This window comes from Suricata suricatta, chromosome 17 (genome assembly GCF_006229205.1).
Source record: "Suricata suricatta isolate VVHF042 chromosome 17, meerkat_22Aug2017_6uvM2_HiC, whole genome shotgun sequence".
In the NCBI taxonomy this organism is placed as follows: domain Eukaryota; kingdom Metazoa; phylum Chordata; class Mammalia; order Carnivora; family Herpestidae; genus Suricata; species Suricata suricatta.
The window spans coordinates 19550444-19567865 of record NC_043716.1 but is presented as its reverse complement, the minus strand read 5'-3'; the positions used below and the strand labels follow the sequence as shown (position 1 = coordinate 19567865).

The window sequence follows — 17422 nt, the reverse complement described above, 5'->3', positions numbered from 1 at the left end:
AAAATAGTGGTATCTGACCACCTCACGCCAGTCAGAGTGGCTAAAATGAACAAATCAAGAGACTACAGATCCTGGCGAGGGTGTGGAGAGACGGGCACCCTCCTACACTGTTGGTGGCAATGTAAACTGGTGCAGCCGCTCTGGAAAACAGTGTGGAGACTCCTCAAAAAAACTATCCATAGAACTCCCTTATGGCCCAGCAATAGCACTACTAGGGATTTACCCAAGGGATACAGAAGTGCTGATGCATAGGAGCACATGTACCCCAATGTTCATAGAAGCACTTTCAACAATAGCCAAATCATGGAAAGAGCCTAAATGTCCACCACTTGATGAATGGATCAAGAAGATGTGGTATGTATATACAATGGAGTATTACATGGCAATGAGAAAGAATAAAATCTAGCCATTTGTAGGAAAGTGGATGGACCTCGAGGGTGTCATGCTAAGTGAAATAAGTCAGGCAGAGAAGGACGGATACCATATGTTTGCACTCATAGGTCTAAGAGGAGAACAAAAGAAACCTAATGGAGGACCAGGGGGAGGGGAAGAGGGAAAAAGACTTGGGGAGAGAGAGGGATGCAAAACCTGAGAGACTACTAAATACTGAAAATGAACTGAGGGTTTAAGGGGAAGGGGGAGGGGGAAAAGAGGTGGTGGTGATGGAGGAGGGAACTTGTGGGGAAGAGCACTGGGTTTTGTATGGAAACCAATTTGACAAAAAACTATTTAAAAAATTAAAATAAAAAAATAAAGTAGTGGTATCTGATATGGATCAGGAGAAACTTAGAAGACCACAGGGGAGGGGAAGGGAAAAATAGTTAAGGAGAGGGAGGGAGGGAGGCAAACCATAAGAGACTCTTAAGTACTGAGAACAAACTGAGGGCTGATGGGGGTGGGGGAAAGGGGAAAATGGGTGATGGGCATGGAGGAGGGCATTTGTTGGGATGAGCACTGGGTGTTATATGGAAACCAACTTGACAATTAACTATAGTAAAAACAAACATTTTTTTAAAGGTTAAAAAAATAAAGTAATGGTATCTGAGATGGAAAGAAGGGACAATTTTCAGAAATATTAATAAGGTAAAACAGGGGAGCCTGGGTGGCTCAGTTGTTTAAGTGTCCAACTCTTGATTTCGACTCAGGTCATATCTCACTGTTCGTAAGTTCGAGCCCTGTATCAGGCTCTGCACTGTCAGTGAGGAACCCGCTTGGGATTCTTTCTCCCACTCTCTCTGCCTCTCCCCATTTGTTCTTTCTCTCTCAAAAATAAAGAAACTTTAAAAGATCTTGTAACAAAGGTAAAAGAGGGGAACCTGGGTGGCTCAGTCAGTTGAGCATTGACTTCAGTTCTGGTCATGATCTCACAGTTTATGAGTTCAACCCCTGCATGGGGCTCTGTGCTGACAACTCAGATCCTGGAGCTGCTTCAGATTCTGTTTCCCTGTGTGTGTGTGTGTGTGTGTGTGTGTGTGTGTCCCTCAAAAAAAACAAACACTAAAAAATTAAAATAAATAAAAACTAAAAAGGTAAAGGAGACTGGACATAATGAACAAAGGAATGTGGGGCAAGAATGTGACGTGGAAGCAGGGAGAGGCCAGGACGCAGCCTGCTTGCTCTTCTAAGCCTGAACACATCGCTTACAAACTGGGACTTCCAGGTGAAATATAGACCACTTATCCCTCATGCGCAGGAGAGGGCTCTCCCCTGGATTCTCCTCTTCCATTTCTATGTGCTCCTGGTCCACCACCGAGCCTCCAGGCTCCCTTGTCCAGGCCTGACCCCGGCCCAGCCCCATTTTGAGCGGCCCCAAGCCCATCCTGCCAGCCTACACCCTCCAAGTCCTTTTCATGACTCTTGCCTCTCTCCAAGGGCCTTGTTACCCACTCCTGAGTGAATGGGACCCAATGGAGCAATCAACCCGGTACAAGCTTGAAAAGAAGTGAAGTTGAAATAGATGGTATGAATCATCCAGAGATAATGGACCAAAGGTCTCTGGCCAGGTGAGTGAGAGAGTGGACTTCAGGTGACCCAGAGCCACCACCTGTCTGCAAAGTACAGTGACCTAAGAGCACACATGGAATCATATTGACCTGGATACAAATTTGTCTCTTCTTTCTCCTCATCTGTAGAATGAGGTTACCAAGGGGATCCCCATCATAATAATTGTTCTAGGGCCTAGATTCAGTGATGCATGGCACATGGTGGGCACATAATGTCGCTTTGATATTAAAAAGAGAGCAGTATCTCCCTTTGACTTGATGAGAACAGATCCGTTCGCCATTGATCCGCAGACCCCCAACTCCCAGCAAGGACTTGCTCCTTCACCATTGTCTACTTGTGTGAGCAGCCCTCAAGCTCTGGCACCCATCACCTTGACTTAGAGTCAAGAGCTCCCCTAGAGAAGTGGGACACGAGGCAAGGCCAGCTACACTCTGGCGATGCGAGCGACCCAACACCAGGCCAGCCGCTGACAGAAGGAGACTGGCCTGCCTCACCGTTTGTGGACACTCAGCCAGCTCTCTGCTGTTTGCTGACCAGAGGATTTGCAGACGGCGGGCTAGTGGGGAGGGGTGGTCAACATCCCAGCCATCTCCCCTCCCTGTCTCCCTGGGAGACACCAACCGTGCAGAGAACTGCGGGGTTCTCTGAGTCCTTGCCAGAAGGATCTATGGTCTCAACTCAGGGCTCAGACTCTCAGACATCACCTTGGATGCTTCTCTTGCCACCACATCCACAGTGATCCTGAGACTCTGCCCACGTTCCTCCTTCAGACACAGTCCATCCTGAGGAACCTGAGACACTGAGCTCCAGGAGAATGGGAGACACCTTCAGAGCTTCCCACAGATGGAGGAAAGCACAGAAGTACACTGTGCTGCCTGAAAGCCATCCACACCGTCCACCCAATCCTCCAGCCTCCCAGCAAGTGTCAGCAGGACCAGGGGTAGGGAACTTCCTTACCCAGGCTGGTATAGCCACCCGCACTTGAATCTCCTGCCGCTAGAGGGCACTGCAGAGCAGAGTGAGAACCTGGCTGAAACCCAGGGTGGTAGTCTCCTCTCACAGCCCACCACCCCTTGGCTTCTAATGTGTTAGCCGTCACCATCTGAAGGGCCAGGGCACTGTGGCCACCCCCTGTGACCAGAGCCACAGAAAATAAATGTCCAAAGGACCCTCACAGATAAGCCCGGGATACACCACACCAGACCTAGGTAAGGTTGCAGATAAAATATAGGATGCCTAGCTAAATTTGAGTTTCAGGTACATAACACATCATTTTTTAAATATAAGTGTGTCCCATGCAATATTGGAGACACACATATTGCACAATGTAGTTGTTGTGTATCCAAAATTCAAATTTAACTCAGGCATTCTGTTTTGGTTACCATTGGCTTTTATTTAGCTAAATCTGGTAAACCTAAAGCCAGATATAAAGGGTCTAGGAAACTCTACCAGGCATGGGCAATGGAGGCACTGATCCCCCAGGTCTCCAGAAATGGAGGCAAGCCTTCCATGGTAGGCTCTCTGAAGCCCAGCCCAGGTGGACAGGTGAAACCCCGAGGTGCTCTGGCTCTGACACGCGACCAGGAAACAGTGATAGCAGAGAACACACTTAGGTCACACCACACTTTATTGGTGGGCTTGTCTTCTCAAGCCTGCATCAGAAACCAAACCACGTCTCCCAGCCTGCTCTGCACGGCCTGGTCCATCCACATAGGATCCTACAAGTCACAGCCATCCACCCAGTCTCTGAGGTCCTTGCCCTGGCAGTGACGCCTCCAGGCCTCCCTGAGGATGGAGGACGGGGAAGAGGAGAGACCAAGTCAGCCGCGGCCTTCAGTCCCTGCTCAGAGAAGAACAGGAAGGAGGCGTGGGCTCTAAACCAGAAGTGAGGTAAGGAAAGGGGCTATCGAGGGAAAAAGGGACAAGTAAACCCCATTAGCTAGCAAAGAAGGAGTAAAAAGGAAAGAAAATGGCCCTTAAAAAGTCATCTATCTAGGCTCCTTATTTTATCAATAGAGATACATGGCAATTTGTTCAAATTCACCCAAAAAGCAATGGCAAAGCCCTGGACTCCTAGTGCTCTTTTCCTACATCATGCTCCTTCTGCTGACTGTGATGCCACCTTACGAGTGGACAGCACTTTACAGTCTACATACCACTGTTCCACCCATCATTCATTTACCTGCACCCCACCCCACCCCACCCTCAGCAACCCTACAATGTAGATTAGGCAGATGTCATGTTCCCTATATTCCAAATCAAATACTGAGCCTCAGATGCAAAATTACTTGCCCAAGATCCATAACTAGGAAATGACAGAGATATAGCCACAGCCACTTCTCTTTGGCTACCAATTCTGGTCTTTCAGTTGACCATTACCTTGATCCTGCATCACATCAGCAACTTGAGGAAGGAAGATAAACTGACCCTGAGGTCCTGCAGTCCTAAGTTGTTAGGGGTACCAAACTTTGGTAACTCCATGATGTCAATGTCAAAGAGCCCAATGACCCTGAGGAACCTCTATAGATCCACCAGCAAAATGTGGTCAACTGCCTTGTTTGTCTCTTCCATTTGACTGTGAGACCCTTGAGGGCAAAGACTTGGATCTCAGCCTCTCTGTAGCCCAGCACCCAGCACAGAGCCTGGCACAGACTCTCAATGTGTGCAGATGAAAGAAATAAACAGTGCCCTTTCTACTTTCTGGGACCACGGCCTGTTATTAGCCTCAGCCACAATTCAGGGGTGATACCTGACATGAATTCATTCCCAGTGCACAAAAGAGAGCTGTTTTTCATTTAACCCCAAAGGACTCATTTCTTCCGTCCCAGGGTGGGGTATCCAAGGCCTCAACCCCTTAGACTCCTGCCGAGCCTATATTTACCCTTCCTGACCTTACAGCTGTGCACTATGTCCTGCTGACCCAGCCCCATTCCAGATCCTGGCCCTAGAATGTCAGCTGTTCTTACGCCAGCCCATCTCCAAAGCTGTGGCTATCTCCAAGGCACATCCTAAATCTCTCTATATTCACAGTCATTTCTACCTCTCCCTCGCTGCCACATATCACCTGTCCTGTTCCCCCTCCACAGCCCCCTTAGCCGACCCCTCTCCTGTCCATCAACCCTGCAACTGTCCTAGTGCAGACCCTGAATCTCTCACCTGGACTCCTGCAAAGGCTTTCCCACCATCCCCCTACCTCTAGTCTCTCTCCTTTCCTGGGCTGACAGTCACTGCCTCCCAGATTGCTTTACCAGGCTTGTGACAGTCACATCTGTCTATAGTCCCGGAGCTGCAGCCACCTAGGGTATTTTGCCCTCCCGACATTCTGCCCCTGCTGTTCTCTCATCCAGAAATGTGAGAAAAGGGAGGTTGGAGACTAAGCAGTGAGACCCCCCCATTGGAGGAGGCTGTAGGGCCACTTTCTCAGACACCCCTCTGCAAACCAAAGATCTATTCCAGTGCCCCTATGAGATAGATGCTCATCCAACTCCCTTGCCTATGAGGATGGCTGCTTCAAAGGCCATCTTGTGAGAAAGAGGCAGGAAAAGAGAAGGCTGACAGGGTGAGGCTCCGGGGCACCCACCCATGCCTCAAGCAAGGAATCGCTTCTTTGATCTGTGTATCTCTTGGGCTTTTCTCAATGTTAGTTTAGTTGAAGAAGCCACAGTTAACCAGACAGACAGACAGACAAAGTTGGCGAGACCCAGGTCTGGCAGACCTGTAGGTAGGCATCCTAACATAGGCACATCTTGGAAGAGCCAGGCATGGCTTTATGAGCTGCAGTGAACTGTTCACCTGACACTCAGTGTGTTGTCCATAAATAGCTATCCCTGTGGCCGAAAGGTTTGCACCGAGTAGATTGTGAAGCCAGGGGACGGTGGCCGAGACAAAGTGAACACTCAGGAAAGTCACTTCCCTCTTGCTGTCCACAAGACCTGGCCACATCATCCTGCGGAGTTCCAGACCAAGTCACTCACCAACTGGCCAGCCCCTGGGGCTGTTGAGCTATCTTCATGGCACAGATGACAGTATCCTTAAGGTTAGGATTCAGCAAGTCTGGGGTGGAAGGCAGAGAAACATGGTGAGGGAACAGGGGACCGAGCTGACTTCCACAGTCTGTTTCTCTCTCTCTTACACACACACACACACACACACACACACACACACCCACACCAAACACAATCCTGTCTCTCAATCCCTCTGGAAGCACAGACAACACTCTATCACTCCGCTCCCCACATTCCTATATCTCTCAGAACAGTGTCTTATCTGGGACCCCAAAGCAGATTCATAGAGGACCCATGCTCATCATCCTTGGGAGGCCCAGAACGTCATGGGGAGATGCCCACTCAGAAATAAAGGCAAGGGGAGTAAACCACACCGGGAAAGAAGCCAAGGTGGGTGCAGAGGTCTGGCCCCAGGCAGCCCCAGGCTCAGGTCCAGCCCTACCAGAACAGTACATCTGGCACCGGTTGGGGACATCTGCGCTGAGAGTTTTGCACCACATCCGGCTGTTGATCTGGAAGATGCCGTTGTTGGTGCTTCCATCGGCTTCATGGTCCACAGCAGCTGTGTTGAAGCCACTCGTGAAGTAAGCAAGACAGACCCCTACATAGGGTGGAGACGCGAGCCTGAGGGCCAGATGGCCATGGCCAGTGCAGACCAGGACACTCACAGTGCTGGTGCCACATATTAGCTTCTCCGAACCTCCTTGGCTCCTGCTTCAAGGTCGTCAAGGCAGCTGGACTTTCACCTACTTTGCAAATGAGTCCACCAAGGCTCAGGATGGAGGGAGGGGGCAAGTGACTCAAGGTCACCGTAGCTACCAAGGAGCAAGAGTTCAGACTGTTCCCTCAGGCCTCCTGACTCCTAGAGCAGCCTCCTTACTATCTCACCACTCAGCACACAGCAGGGCCCAAGAAATCATTGTGGGATGAAGGAACAAGAAAGAGCTAGATCTTTAGAGGCAAGATGAGGAAGACAGCTGAGAGCTAGCAAGGAGGCAGGCGTTAGGGAAAAAATGAGTCCAGATGTGGCTGGACCTCACAGCTACCCCAAAACTATCAGCAGCTTGAAAAGTTTGGCATTATTGGTTTGCTCAGTTTACCCTAAAAGTCAATGGGAATATCCTATCCTTGTGGCTGCCATTTGATTAGGGTATTAAGCTATTCTGTTCCTTTGGCAGGTGACCTTAGCAGCAGGGACAGAGGATGAAGGAGCATGCTGACTACTTGAAGCCTGCGTATAACGTATCTAACTTGTGCTGAGTGTCACCTACCCATCATAGAACCTTAGGTCATAGAACCTTTGATGCCCAAAGGAGAGCTGAAACTCAGAAAGCTGCCAAGGCCATGCTCGATGAGTGAGAACAAGGAGGGCAGGGAGGAGGAGGGAGAGGCACCTGAGGGGAGCTTGGGGCAGTCTGGAAGGGAGAGGGGTTCTCACAGTCAGCCATGCTGTATCCCCGGTATCCCTCCATGCCGAAATCCTGGAGCGTTCTGGCCAGCTCACAGCGACTGTAGACCTTGGCCTGGCTGGAGGTGAACAGGCAGCTGAGCAGAGAGAAGAAGACCAGCAGCATGATCCCTGGCAGGCACTGTTGCCTTCTGGGAGCCCAGCTCCTGGCTTCCATGCACAGCTTCCACCACGCTGGCTCACAGCTGGGTTTTGAGATGGCCAGCAGCTCAACAGCCCTGGTCATCCAGTCACAGAAGGTTGCCCTTTGGAAGAAAAAGAAAACCAGGACCTGAGCCTACCTGGAAAAGGGGGCAAAAGCTCCAACATTGCAAATCATCTCCCTTGCGGCCCTGGTGAAGCATCAGCCACGCCCCTGAGATTCGAGATCCTGGAGAGGGATCCCTGAGGCCAGCTCCCCTCCATCCTTTCCCCCAACAGCTGAGAGGGGAGAGGAAATGAAGAAGAACGCGGGCTAATTTGGAGCTCCATACTACATGTCAGGCATGATCGAATTCTGAAGCCCTCTGTTTCACAACTAGGAAGGGGCAAACATTGGAATGAGACCACAGTTTACATGACTCCAGAGCTCCATGAGTTACGGCCATGAGCGTGTGTTTCCAGAGGGCAAGGGCCCAGCAATGTCATCACGGTGTAAGTCGGTCCCTAACACCCAGACTCAGGGGAGCTCGCTCCTAGTGCCGAGCCAGAGCTGAAATAAAGTCCCCCCTACAACACTGCCACCCTGAGCCCCTCCCAGGTGGGGCTGCCCTTTCCTGCACATATGGCCCCGAGGTGGTCCTGAAACTCTCCTTCTTGCCCACCACCCTTTCTACACCGTCATCTTGCAAAAACCTCTCTCTTTTGAAGCTCTCACCTTGGCTCCTTTGGCTTGCCTCTCAGCACTGGCTCTGCTGGCCAGCCCCCGATGTGACAAAGGATGTTCGTCCCTGGTTATGACCTTTGCCTCCACTCTATCTTAGCCACCCACTCCCATGGCCTTGCCATCCCTTCATCTGGTCACCTCCCCTCCTCCCACAACCCTCCATGCCAGTGTCTCTGTGACCCTGACCCCTGGACACATCTTCCCACCTCTCCCATGATCTCTATCCCTCCACACCTGCTGTCCATCTCCAGAGAGTCAAAAAACCAAAAAGCCACACAACCTATGAACAGGTGTCCCTAAAAACACCTGGCCTCCAACCCCAATCGGCTGTCAAGCCATTGAGAGTGACGAGATGGATTAAGGGTGGAGCTTCGCAGTGAGCCCTGAGTTTGAACCCCTCCTCCTCACTGCTCAACATCTCTGACTTTGGAGACACTTTCTGAGCCTCATTTTCTTCAGCTATGCAATGAGGAAATGAATAACACCTGCCTCATAAGGTTGTTGGAAGAATGAATGAGAAAAGAAAGGCATGGAGAGAACTTAGCTATTTGTACTAAGAATATGTTAGTTATTTCTATTATGGAGTATTTCTGGCATGGCACTAATGCTCATCTTTGGCCAGCTTTCTCTCTCCCACTCCCCTCAAAGAGTATTCAAGACGCTCATTACTGTCCACAAGGCTTCTCTCCTCCCCGCCCCACCCCCAAGCTCCCAGAAGACCTCACCTCCTGCTCACTGAGGCAGCACCTCCTCTCCCCACCTCCAGCGTGATCACGCATTGTCCCGGCACTTGTCAAGGTCCGTTGCATCTGCGAACTCCAGATTTCATTCTTTCTTGCCTCTCCACCTTGCCCCACAGATCATCTCTCCTCTCCCATGGTCCTCAGCACCCCCTCCTCCCTCCTCTCCTTCCTCTGATGCACAGATGTGCTTGGGTCTCATCATTAGGTATTCTGACTGGTCTCTTCCCCTCTCTCCTCATGGAAACATCTAACAGAAAAATTACCGCTTTCTCACCTCCCCATTTGCTTTCAACCCCATGACGGTTAGCCTCACCACTGCCACCACTCACCTGAAACTGTTCTGCCCAGTTCAATGGGCCTTGTGACCTCTTTTCCCACAGAGGCACTCAGCAGCCCCTCACGCTGCTGACCAATCCACCTGTTAAATCTCTTCCCTCCTCTGCTTCTCAGGCTATTTCTTCTGGTTCCCCTTTGTGGACTCCACTTCTGCCTAGGTCTATGTTTTTCAGCTCTTTCCCTCCTCTCTTTCATGTCAGGATATCCTGCGGGCCACCCTGCTGTCAATTCCATCTTCCCCAGAACAGCAGAGCTCCTGTGCATTGCCTCCTAGACATGTCCACTAGGATATCCCACAGTCACCTCAGACTAAGCATGTCCAAAACAGAACTGATGTCTTCACTAAAGTCTGCTTCCTTAAGTCTTTTGTTTCTGGGTTTCAAACATTCTTGGCTTGAAACTCAAAACTTTTTTGGTTTAAACACATTTATCCAAATTAGAAATACAGATGGCATTCTGTACTCCCATCACTCCCCCCTTCTCCCTTCCCCAACCAGTCAATCCCAAAGTGCCACTGATTGTGCCCTCCCTCCAAGAGTTCAGACCATCACCACTGCATGCCAGTGGGCTCCCTGCATCCTGTCTTGACTCTTCTTCCACACTGTTCTACATACTTTTACCACCATGAGTTTTTGTTTTTGTTTTGTTTTTGAAACAAAAAGGCTGGCCACCTGACACCCTGCATTGGCTCCCTTCCTCACTGCTCCTAGGCTGGTCCACAGGCCCCTGGCGACCCAGCCATGTGGAACTCTCTTCACTCACACAGTGAGTCCTTGTAATGGCAAACCATTCGCTCATGGTGATCCCACTGTCTGGAGCAGTAGCCCTGTCCTACCTTTCCATGGCTAACTCTTACTCATACTTGTAGGGTCACAGCAGAGCTGAGTTCTCCAACACCCCCACACTCCCCGCTCACCCTGTGCCTCTGTCGTCCCTCTGTCACACTGGGCTGTAAGATATATGAATCTTTCCAACCGTAAAGTGAACTTCCAAAAAACAAAGGCCGTCTTGTTTATCTTCACATCCTAAGGGTCAAGCAGAGTTGCTGGTATGAAGTGGCTGCTGAAACTGAAGCATCCTGAGGTCCTGACCCCAAAACCATGAACCCTCCCTAGCAAAGTTGGGGGCAGGGAGGTCAGGGGTCAGGGGAACCTGAGTTCTCCAAACCTGGTGGACACTGCACTGGGCCTTTCTTGCATGTTTTCTAACTTAATCTCATCTAATCTTCTCAACAATTCAAGAGGCATAGGAGTAATATCCCCCTTTATAGATGAAGAAACCAAGTTGACTAATACATGGGGATTGTTTTTTACTTTTTGTAACCAAGAGATTTAAAACTAATTTCATCTTGAGCATTTCATGGCAGGTCGAGGGGTGTAAGGAGATCTGAAATTCAGAGACCAGACACCCACCAGCAAGGTCTCCTCTCTCTCCCAGCTGGGCACTCTCTCAGCCCAGGACTAACCCCCCTCCATTTCTGACCACCACCTTCCTGGTCAGCCAGGGACTCATTAATAGCTGCAGGAAGAAGGGAAAGGGGCTCACTGATCAGGTGTCGTCCCCACCAGAGCTGACACAGCAGTGACAGTGGCAGCGGCAGCAATGACCCAACACCCTGCTTCGGCTCAGGACACCCCCATGATAGTGCTAGGGCTCCAGGCACCCAGCTTTAAGAGAATGATGGGGGAGGGCAGGCTCCAGACTGATGTAGGGCCTTCTGGAATCCCCCAGTTCTGTGAGCTCATCTTCTAGAATCATTTTCACCCATTGAGTTTCAACTGGCCTCCTGAGCCCCTCAATTTCAGGACATGGGAACATGTTAGGAGTATCTAGGCTCAAGCCTTCTTGGTCACCTACACACATACACACACCACAACACATTGAAGGGTGACTCCTCAGCTCCTGACAGACCTTTCAGATGGTCACCAGCGATGACAATGGCAGGTACATACCGCCACCCCAGGCAGCCTCCCTCCCCGTCAAACTGCTCTGGCTGGCAAAAAGTTCTTTCTTAGTGCTGAGCCAGAGAAGGCCTGCTTTCTGCATCTGGATGATGACAGTTCAGTGTGGACAAGCCTGGGACAAAGGTGATGCCGTCGACCCTAAAGCTTGAAAGACCAAGAAGTGAAGTGGAAGGACATATGACACTCATGTCTGTGCCCCACAGAGGCCTCTCTGCTTGGAAGTTGGATGGCATAGCCGTTAGAGCATGGGCTTTGGAGTCAGATAGATCTGGGAATGAGCACAGGTACTGGTGACTACCAGCTGGGTGAGCCAGAAAGTGACTTAAACTCTTCATTTCCTCAATTCTCAAGTGGCAATAACAATATCAGAAGTATCCAGGGCACCTCAGTGGCTTAGTCAGTTAAATGTCCAATTCTTGACCTCAGCATCATGAGTTCAAGCCTTGTGTTGGGCTCCACACTGGGCATGAAGCCTACTTAAAAAAAAAGTATTCAGTTTTTGGTACTCAGGGTGTTCAATACATAGGAGCAATTACTACTAAGAACAGCAGATAGCCAGAAACGTTTTGAATTGCACCTACTTCACCCTATCTGCCTGGACCCCACCCCAGACCCACCAGTTTAAAGTCAAGGTTTGGCCCAGATCGACTTAGGACTTCTTTTTATTTTTTTTAACTTGTGGTACGAACACTTCACATAAGAGCTACCATCGACAGATCTGTGAGTATATGCACAGCACTGTTGACTATGGGTACAGTGTTGTACGAAAGATCTAGAGCTGATGCGTCTTGCTTAACTGAAAACTGTATGCCTATTGATAACTCCTCATCTCCCCTCCCCTGCTCCTAACAGCCACCATTCCACTCTTTGTTTCTAGGAACTTGACTACTGTAGATATTTCACACAACAAGAATCATGGAGTCTTTTTCTGTGACCAGTTCATTTCACTGAGTATAATGTCCTCAAGTTCATTCATGTTGTAGCACATGACAGAATTTCCTCCTTTCCTTTATTTTATTTTTCATTTTAATTCAATTAGTTAACATACACTGTAGTCTTGGCCTCAGGAGTAGAACCCAGTGATTCATCTCCTACATATGACACCCAGTACTCATCCCAACAAGTGCCCTTCTTAATGCCCATCACCCCTTTAACCCATCGCCCCATCCCTCCATCAACCCTAGTTTGTTCTCTGGCTGAATAGCATACCAGTGTGTGCATATACCACATCTTCTCTAACCGTTCATCTGTGGAGGAACATTTAGGTTGTTTCCACATCTCAGCTATTGTGAAAAATGCTGCAGTGAACACGGGAATGCTAATATCTTTCTGAGATCCCAATTGCAATTATTTCAGAGAAATATCCAAAAGTGGGATTTCTAAATCATATGGTCGTTTCAATTTTACTGTTTTCCATGGTGGCTGCACCATCTTACATTCCCACCAGCAGCACATGAAGGTTCCAATTTATCTACATCTTTACCAATGCTTTGTTTTCTTGTTTTCTGGATAATAGGCATCCTGACAAATATGAGATGATATCTTCCTTGTGCTTTTGATTTGCATTTCTTAGATGATTAATGACATTAAGCTTTTTTTTTACCTATACCTGTTGACCATTTGCATGTCTTCTTTGGAGAATGTCTTTCGTGCATCTGTATTTCTTTAAAAATTTTTTAATGTTTATTTTTGAGACAGAGACACAGTGCAAGTGTGTGAGGGCCAGAGAGAGGGAGACACAGAATCTGAAGCAGGCTCCAGGGTCTAAGCTATTAGCACAGAGACCAACATAGGTCTCAGACTCATGAGCCTCAAGATCATGACCTGAGCCAAAGTCAGACGCTTAACCGATTGAGTCACCTTGGCGCCCCATGGCATCTGTATTTCTTAAAGGCTCCCCAGATGCTCCAGTGTGCAGCCAGGCTTGAGTCTTTGGAGCTGTGGACTGGAGTTAAGTACACCTGAGTTCAATATCTTGCTCTGCCCCCTACTGGCTGTTTAGCCTACCCTGCCCACTACAACCACAGTACTTAATCTCCCCAAGCCTCATTATGCTTCTCTGTAAAATGGAAATCATCCTTTCATAATGCATGAAGATGCCTACCATTTAGTTCACTACATTTTAGCTCTCGTTTTTATTGTCTGGCCCTTGGTGGTGATTCTGTCTGGTTGAGATTTGGGGTTTTTACTGCATTGGCCTCCTTTTACTATTTTATCACTTCTTTTTATTGAGTAATCTTTCAGCGTATTTTTTTTATTGTATGTTTTGTTATTTCCCACTTGACTTTCACTTTTAAATGGTGAATAAGAAACAGCAGCTCAAAAGGAACAGTTATGAGGGCAGATAAGGCCCCAGTTGGGGATCAGTGGGTCTTTATTTCTCCACTGAGCTCTGCGGGAGTCTTTCCTGCTGCCCTAAGGGCAGCTCAGGTTCTTGACCACATCCTAGCAGAGGTCCTCCACTGACTCCCTGCAGGTTTAACTTCTCCAGCAGCAGCTCTTCCATTCCTGGTTCTCAGCCCCCAGCAGCACCGTACAGAAAACCCTGATGCCTAGACCCCATCCCAGCATAATCATATCAAAATCTCTGGAGGGGGGCTCAGGCATCAGTATTTTTTAGTGCTTCCAGGTGATCCCAAAATACTACCAGGGCTGAGAACCACTGTTCTAACCAAATTTTCTATAGATTCCTAAATACATGACAATGCTTCGCATCCAGGGCATCTAAGCTATATGTTATTCCCTCTGTCATATACATCCTTTCTATCCAATTCCCTGGCTGGTTTTGAGTCCTCCTTTAAGCATCATTGATGCTGGGCTTCCTCACGTGCCCACTTCGACTGAGTCAGGAGTCCCTGGGATCCTTGCACAGCATCTGACACTAATATGTCATCTCAGCCTCCATCACATGACATCAGTACCTTCTTTATTGCTCCCAGCAGACTGGAAGATGTCTGACAAGTCCCTCATGTCTATTTTCCCATTGTCAAGTACAGGATTTTTAAGGGTGCCTGGGTGGCTCAGTCAGTTAAGCGTCCGACTTCAACTCAAGTCATGATCTCACAGTTCATGACTTTGAGCCCCGCATCAGCCTCTGCACTGCTGAAAGCTCAGAGCCTGGAGCCTGCTTCATATTCTGTGTCTCTCCCTCTCTCTCCCTTTCTCTCTCTCTCTCTCTCCACTCTTCCCTACTGTTCATGCTCATTCTCTGTCTATCTGTCTGTCTCTCTCTGTCAAATAAACATAAAGAAATTTTTTAAAGAACAATATTTTAGTCTTTTTTAATTTTTTATTTTATTTATTGCTTAATTTGCATCCAAGTTAGTTAGCATATGGTGCAACAGTGATTTCAGGAATAGATTCCTTAATGCCCCTTACCCATTAAGACCATCCCACTCCTACAACCCCTCTAGCAACCCTCTGTTTGTTCTCTATATTTAAGAGTCTTTTATGTTTTGTGACCCTCCCTGTTTTTTTATATTATTTTTGCTTCCCTTATGTTAATCTGTTTTGTATTTTAAATTCCACATATGAGTGAAGTCATATGATACTTGTTTTTCTCTGACTAATTTCACTTAGCATAATACCCTCCAGTTCTATCCATGTAGTTGCAAATGGCAAGATTTCATTCTTTTTGATTGCTGAGTAATACTCCATTGTGTGTGTGTATGTGTGTATATATATATATGTGTGTATATATATATATATAATATATATATATATATTATATATATATATACCACATCTTCCTTATCCATTCATCCATCAATAGACATTTGGACTCTTTCCATACTTTGGCTATTGTTGATAGTGCTGCTACAAACATTGGGGTCCATGTGCCCCTTTGGAACAGCACACCTGTGTCCCTTGGATAAATACCTAGTAGTGCAATTCCTAGATCATAGGGTAGTTCTATTTTTAATTTTTTTGAGGAACCTCCATACTATTTTTCAGAGTGGCTGCCCCAGTTCGCATTCCCACCAGCAGTGCAAAAGAGATCCTCTTTCTCCGCATCCTCGCCAACATCTGTTGTTGCCTGAATTGTTAACTTTAGCCATTCTGACAGGTGTGAGGTGGTATCTCATTGTGGTTTTGATTTGTATTTCCCTGATAATGAGTGATGTTGAGCATTTTTTCATGTGTCTAAAAAAAAAGGTTTTTAAAATTCTATGTAAAAAAGTGAAGAAATGAATGAAAATCACCTAGTCAATTGATTCAGAAACAATTTAACCCAGGGGACTCCAAAAGGAGAGCACTAAAACTGATCCCAAAAGAGTGTGCCAGGGACACCACAGACATGGAAAAAACAAGTCCTCCTCTGGCTGCAAGTCGGGAGACGTTGGGGTCCCTAGGGAGAGACTTGTTTACCTGGTCCTCTCCAAACTTAGTACATCGAAAACAGAATTCACCTCTTCTCCATAAGTGATGTCTCTGTTATTTTCACCACTAATCACAGTACATAATGTAATTGCAAGATACGGTTATCGGGAGGTCTGAGGCATATAAAGTCACTAACCCCACACTAACTAGTCTCACACCAGCATATTCTTTTAGTTTCATGTCTCGTTTATCATTCTGTCTTCCTTCTTATAACGTGTCTACTTGACTGGGGCACAGGGTGTCCAGATATTTGCTCAAACATTATCTGTGTGTCTGTGAAGGTGTTTCTGGATGAGACTAACAGTTTTTCATTGAAATATATTTGACGTATAATGTTGTATAAATTTAATGTGCACAACCTGTTAATTTCATACATTTATATATTGTTACATGATTGACATGGTAGCAATGATTAGCACCACTACCATGATACATAATTAGTTATTTCTAGTGGTTGGAATAATAAAGTTCCAGTCTCCTAGCAAGTTTGAGTATTATAAATACAATATTATTGGCCATATTCACTATACTGTGCATTTGACAAAATTAACATTTAAATAAAATAGATTGGGGCACCTGGGTGGCTCAGTCAGTTGAGCGTCTGACTCTGGCTCAGGTTATGGTCTCACGGTTTGGGGGTTCGAGCCCCACATCAGGTTCTGTGCTGACAGCTCAGAGTCTGGAGCCTGCTTCAGATTCGGTGTCTCCTCCTCTCTCTCTGCCCCTCCCCTGCTCATGCTCCATCTCTCCCTCTCAAAAATAAATAACATTAAAAAAATAAATAAACAAGATAGATTGAGCAAAGCAAATTGTTCTCCCTAATGTGGGTGGACCTCATCCAATCAGTGGAAGGCGTGAGTAGAACAAAAGGGCCGATCTTCCCTGCATAAGAAGGAACTCTTCCTGCCTGTGTTCATACACGGATATGAGCTTTTTTTCCTGCCTGTAGAATCACACTGAAACATCAGCTCTTCCTGTACCTTTGGACTGGAACTACCATCATTGCTTCTTTTGGGTCTTCAGCTTACCAACTCACCCTGCAGATCTTGGGACTTGCCCACCTCCATAATTGCATAAACCTTATCATTTATTTTAAGATCTGTGTGTGTGTGTGTGTGTGTGTGTGGTCCCCATTGTAACCAAACGTTTTTATAGATATGTAGATATAGATACACATCCTACTAGTTCTATTCCTCTGGAGAACCCTGACTGATCCCCTTCTCGAGCAAAGCTGGTAGAAAATCATATAACAGTTGTCAGGTTCCTCAGTTAACGCTACTCCCTTCCTTGCCCTGGCGCCACTACCGGCTGACCTCCTCCCCACCCCGTTTATGATTCGTGGCTTCTGCAGCACAGGGTAGCTGGTGGGGGGCAGCAGGCCTTGGCTAGGGTTCTGACATTACAGAACTTGCCAGCCCTGTGGCCTCGGCAGGGTACTTCGCCTCACCGCCCCTCAACATCTTCACCAATAAAGACAAAAGAACTGCCACCCACAGGGTTGTTGAGAAAATTAATGATACAACATGCAAAGCATCTTCTACAGGACCTGGCACCAAGCAGACTCAATAAAAAGGTAGTTTTTAATTATTATTATTTTGGAGAGAGGAAAACAGTAATCATTCTTTTGAGAAGTGCACTTGAATTGTCAAAACCATTTC

General features: G+C 47.5%; 1 protein-coding gene and 1 long non-coding RNA gene across 6 annotated transcripts; one reads left to right on the top strand and one right to left on the bottom strand.

Moving 5' to 3' along the window:
* Window positions 1–3612: 3612 nt before the first annotated feature.
* SPACA3 (sperm acrosome associated 3) lies at window positions 3613–11104 on the bottom strand. 5 transcript variants are annotated; one of them, XM_029928372.1, is made up of 7 exons: window positions 10966–11104; window positions 10337–10445; window positions 9067–9157; window positions 7447–7721; window positions 6451–6609; window positions 5979–6057; window positions 3613–3789 (listed from the first exon to the last, which is right to left on the bottom strand). In XM_029928372.1, the coding sequence occupies exons 4-7, from the start codon at window positions 7700–7702 to the stop codon at window positions 3723–3725; spliced, it is 561 nt and encodes a 186-aa protein (XP_029784232.1). In that variant the 5' UTR covers window positions 7703–7721; window positions 9067–9157; window positions 10337–10445; window positions 10966–11104; the 3' UTR covers window positions 3613–3722. The 5 variants fall into 5 exon arrangements, with proteins under 5 accessions (XP_029784232.1, XP_029784231.1, XP_029784230.1 ...); XM_029928371.1 differs by having other exon boundaries at window positions 9067–9150; XM_029928370.1 differs by lacking the exon at window positions 9067–9157 and having other exon boundaries at window positions 10966–11103.
* Window positions 11105–11224: 120 nt separating this feature from the next.
* LOC115282871 lies at window positions 11225–16860 on the top strand. Its single transcript, XR_003904777.1, has 2 exons — window positions 11225–11507; window positions 16714–16860. It is a non-coding gene; the product is annotated as an uncharacterized LOC115282871 (long non-coding RNA).
* The last annotated feature ends 562 nt before the right edge of the window (window positions 16861–17422 follow it).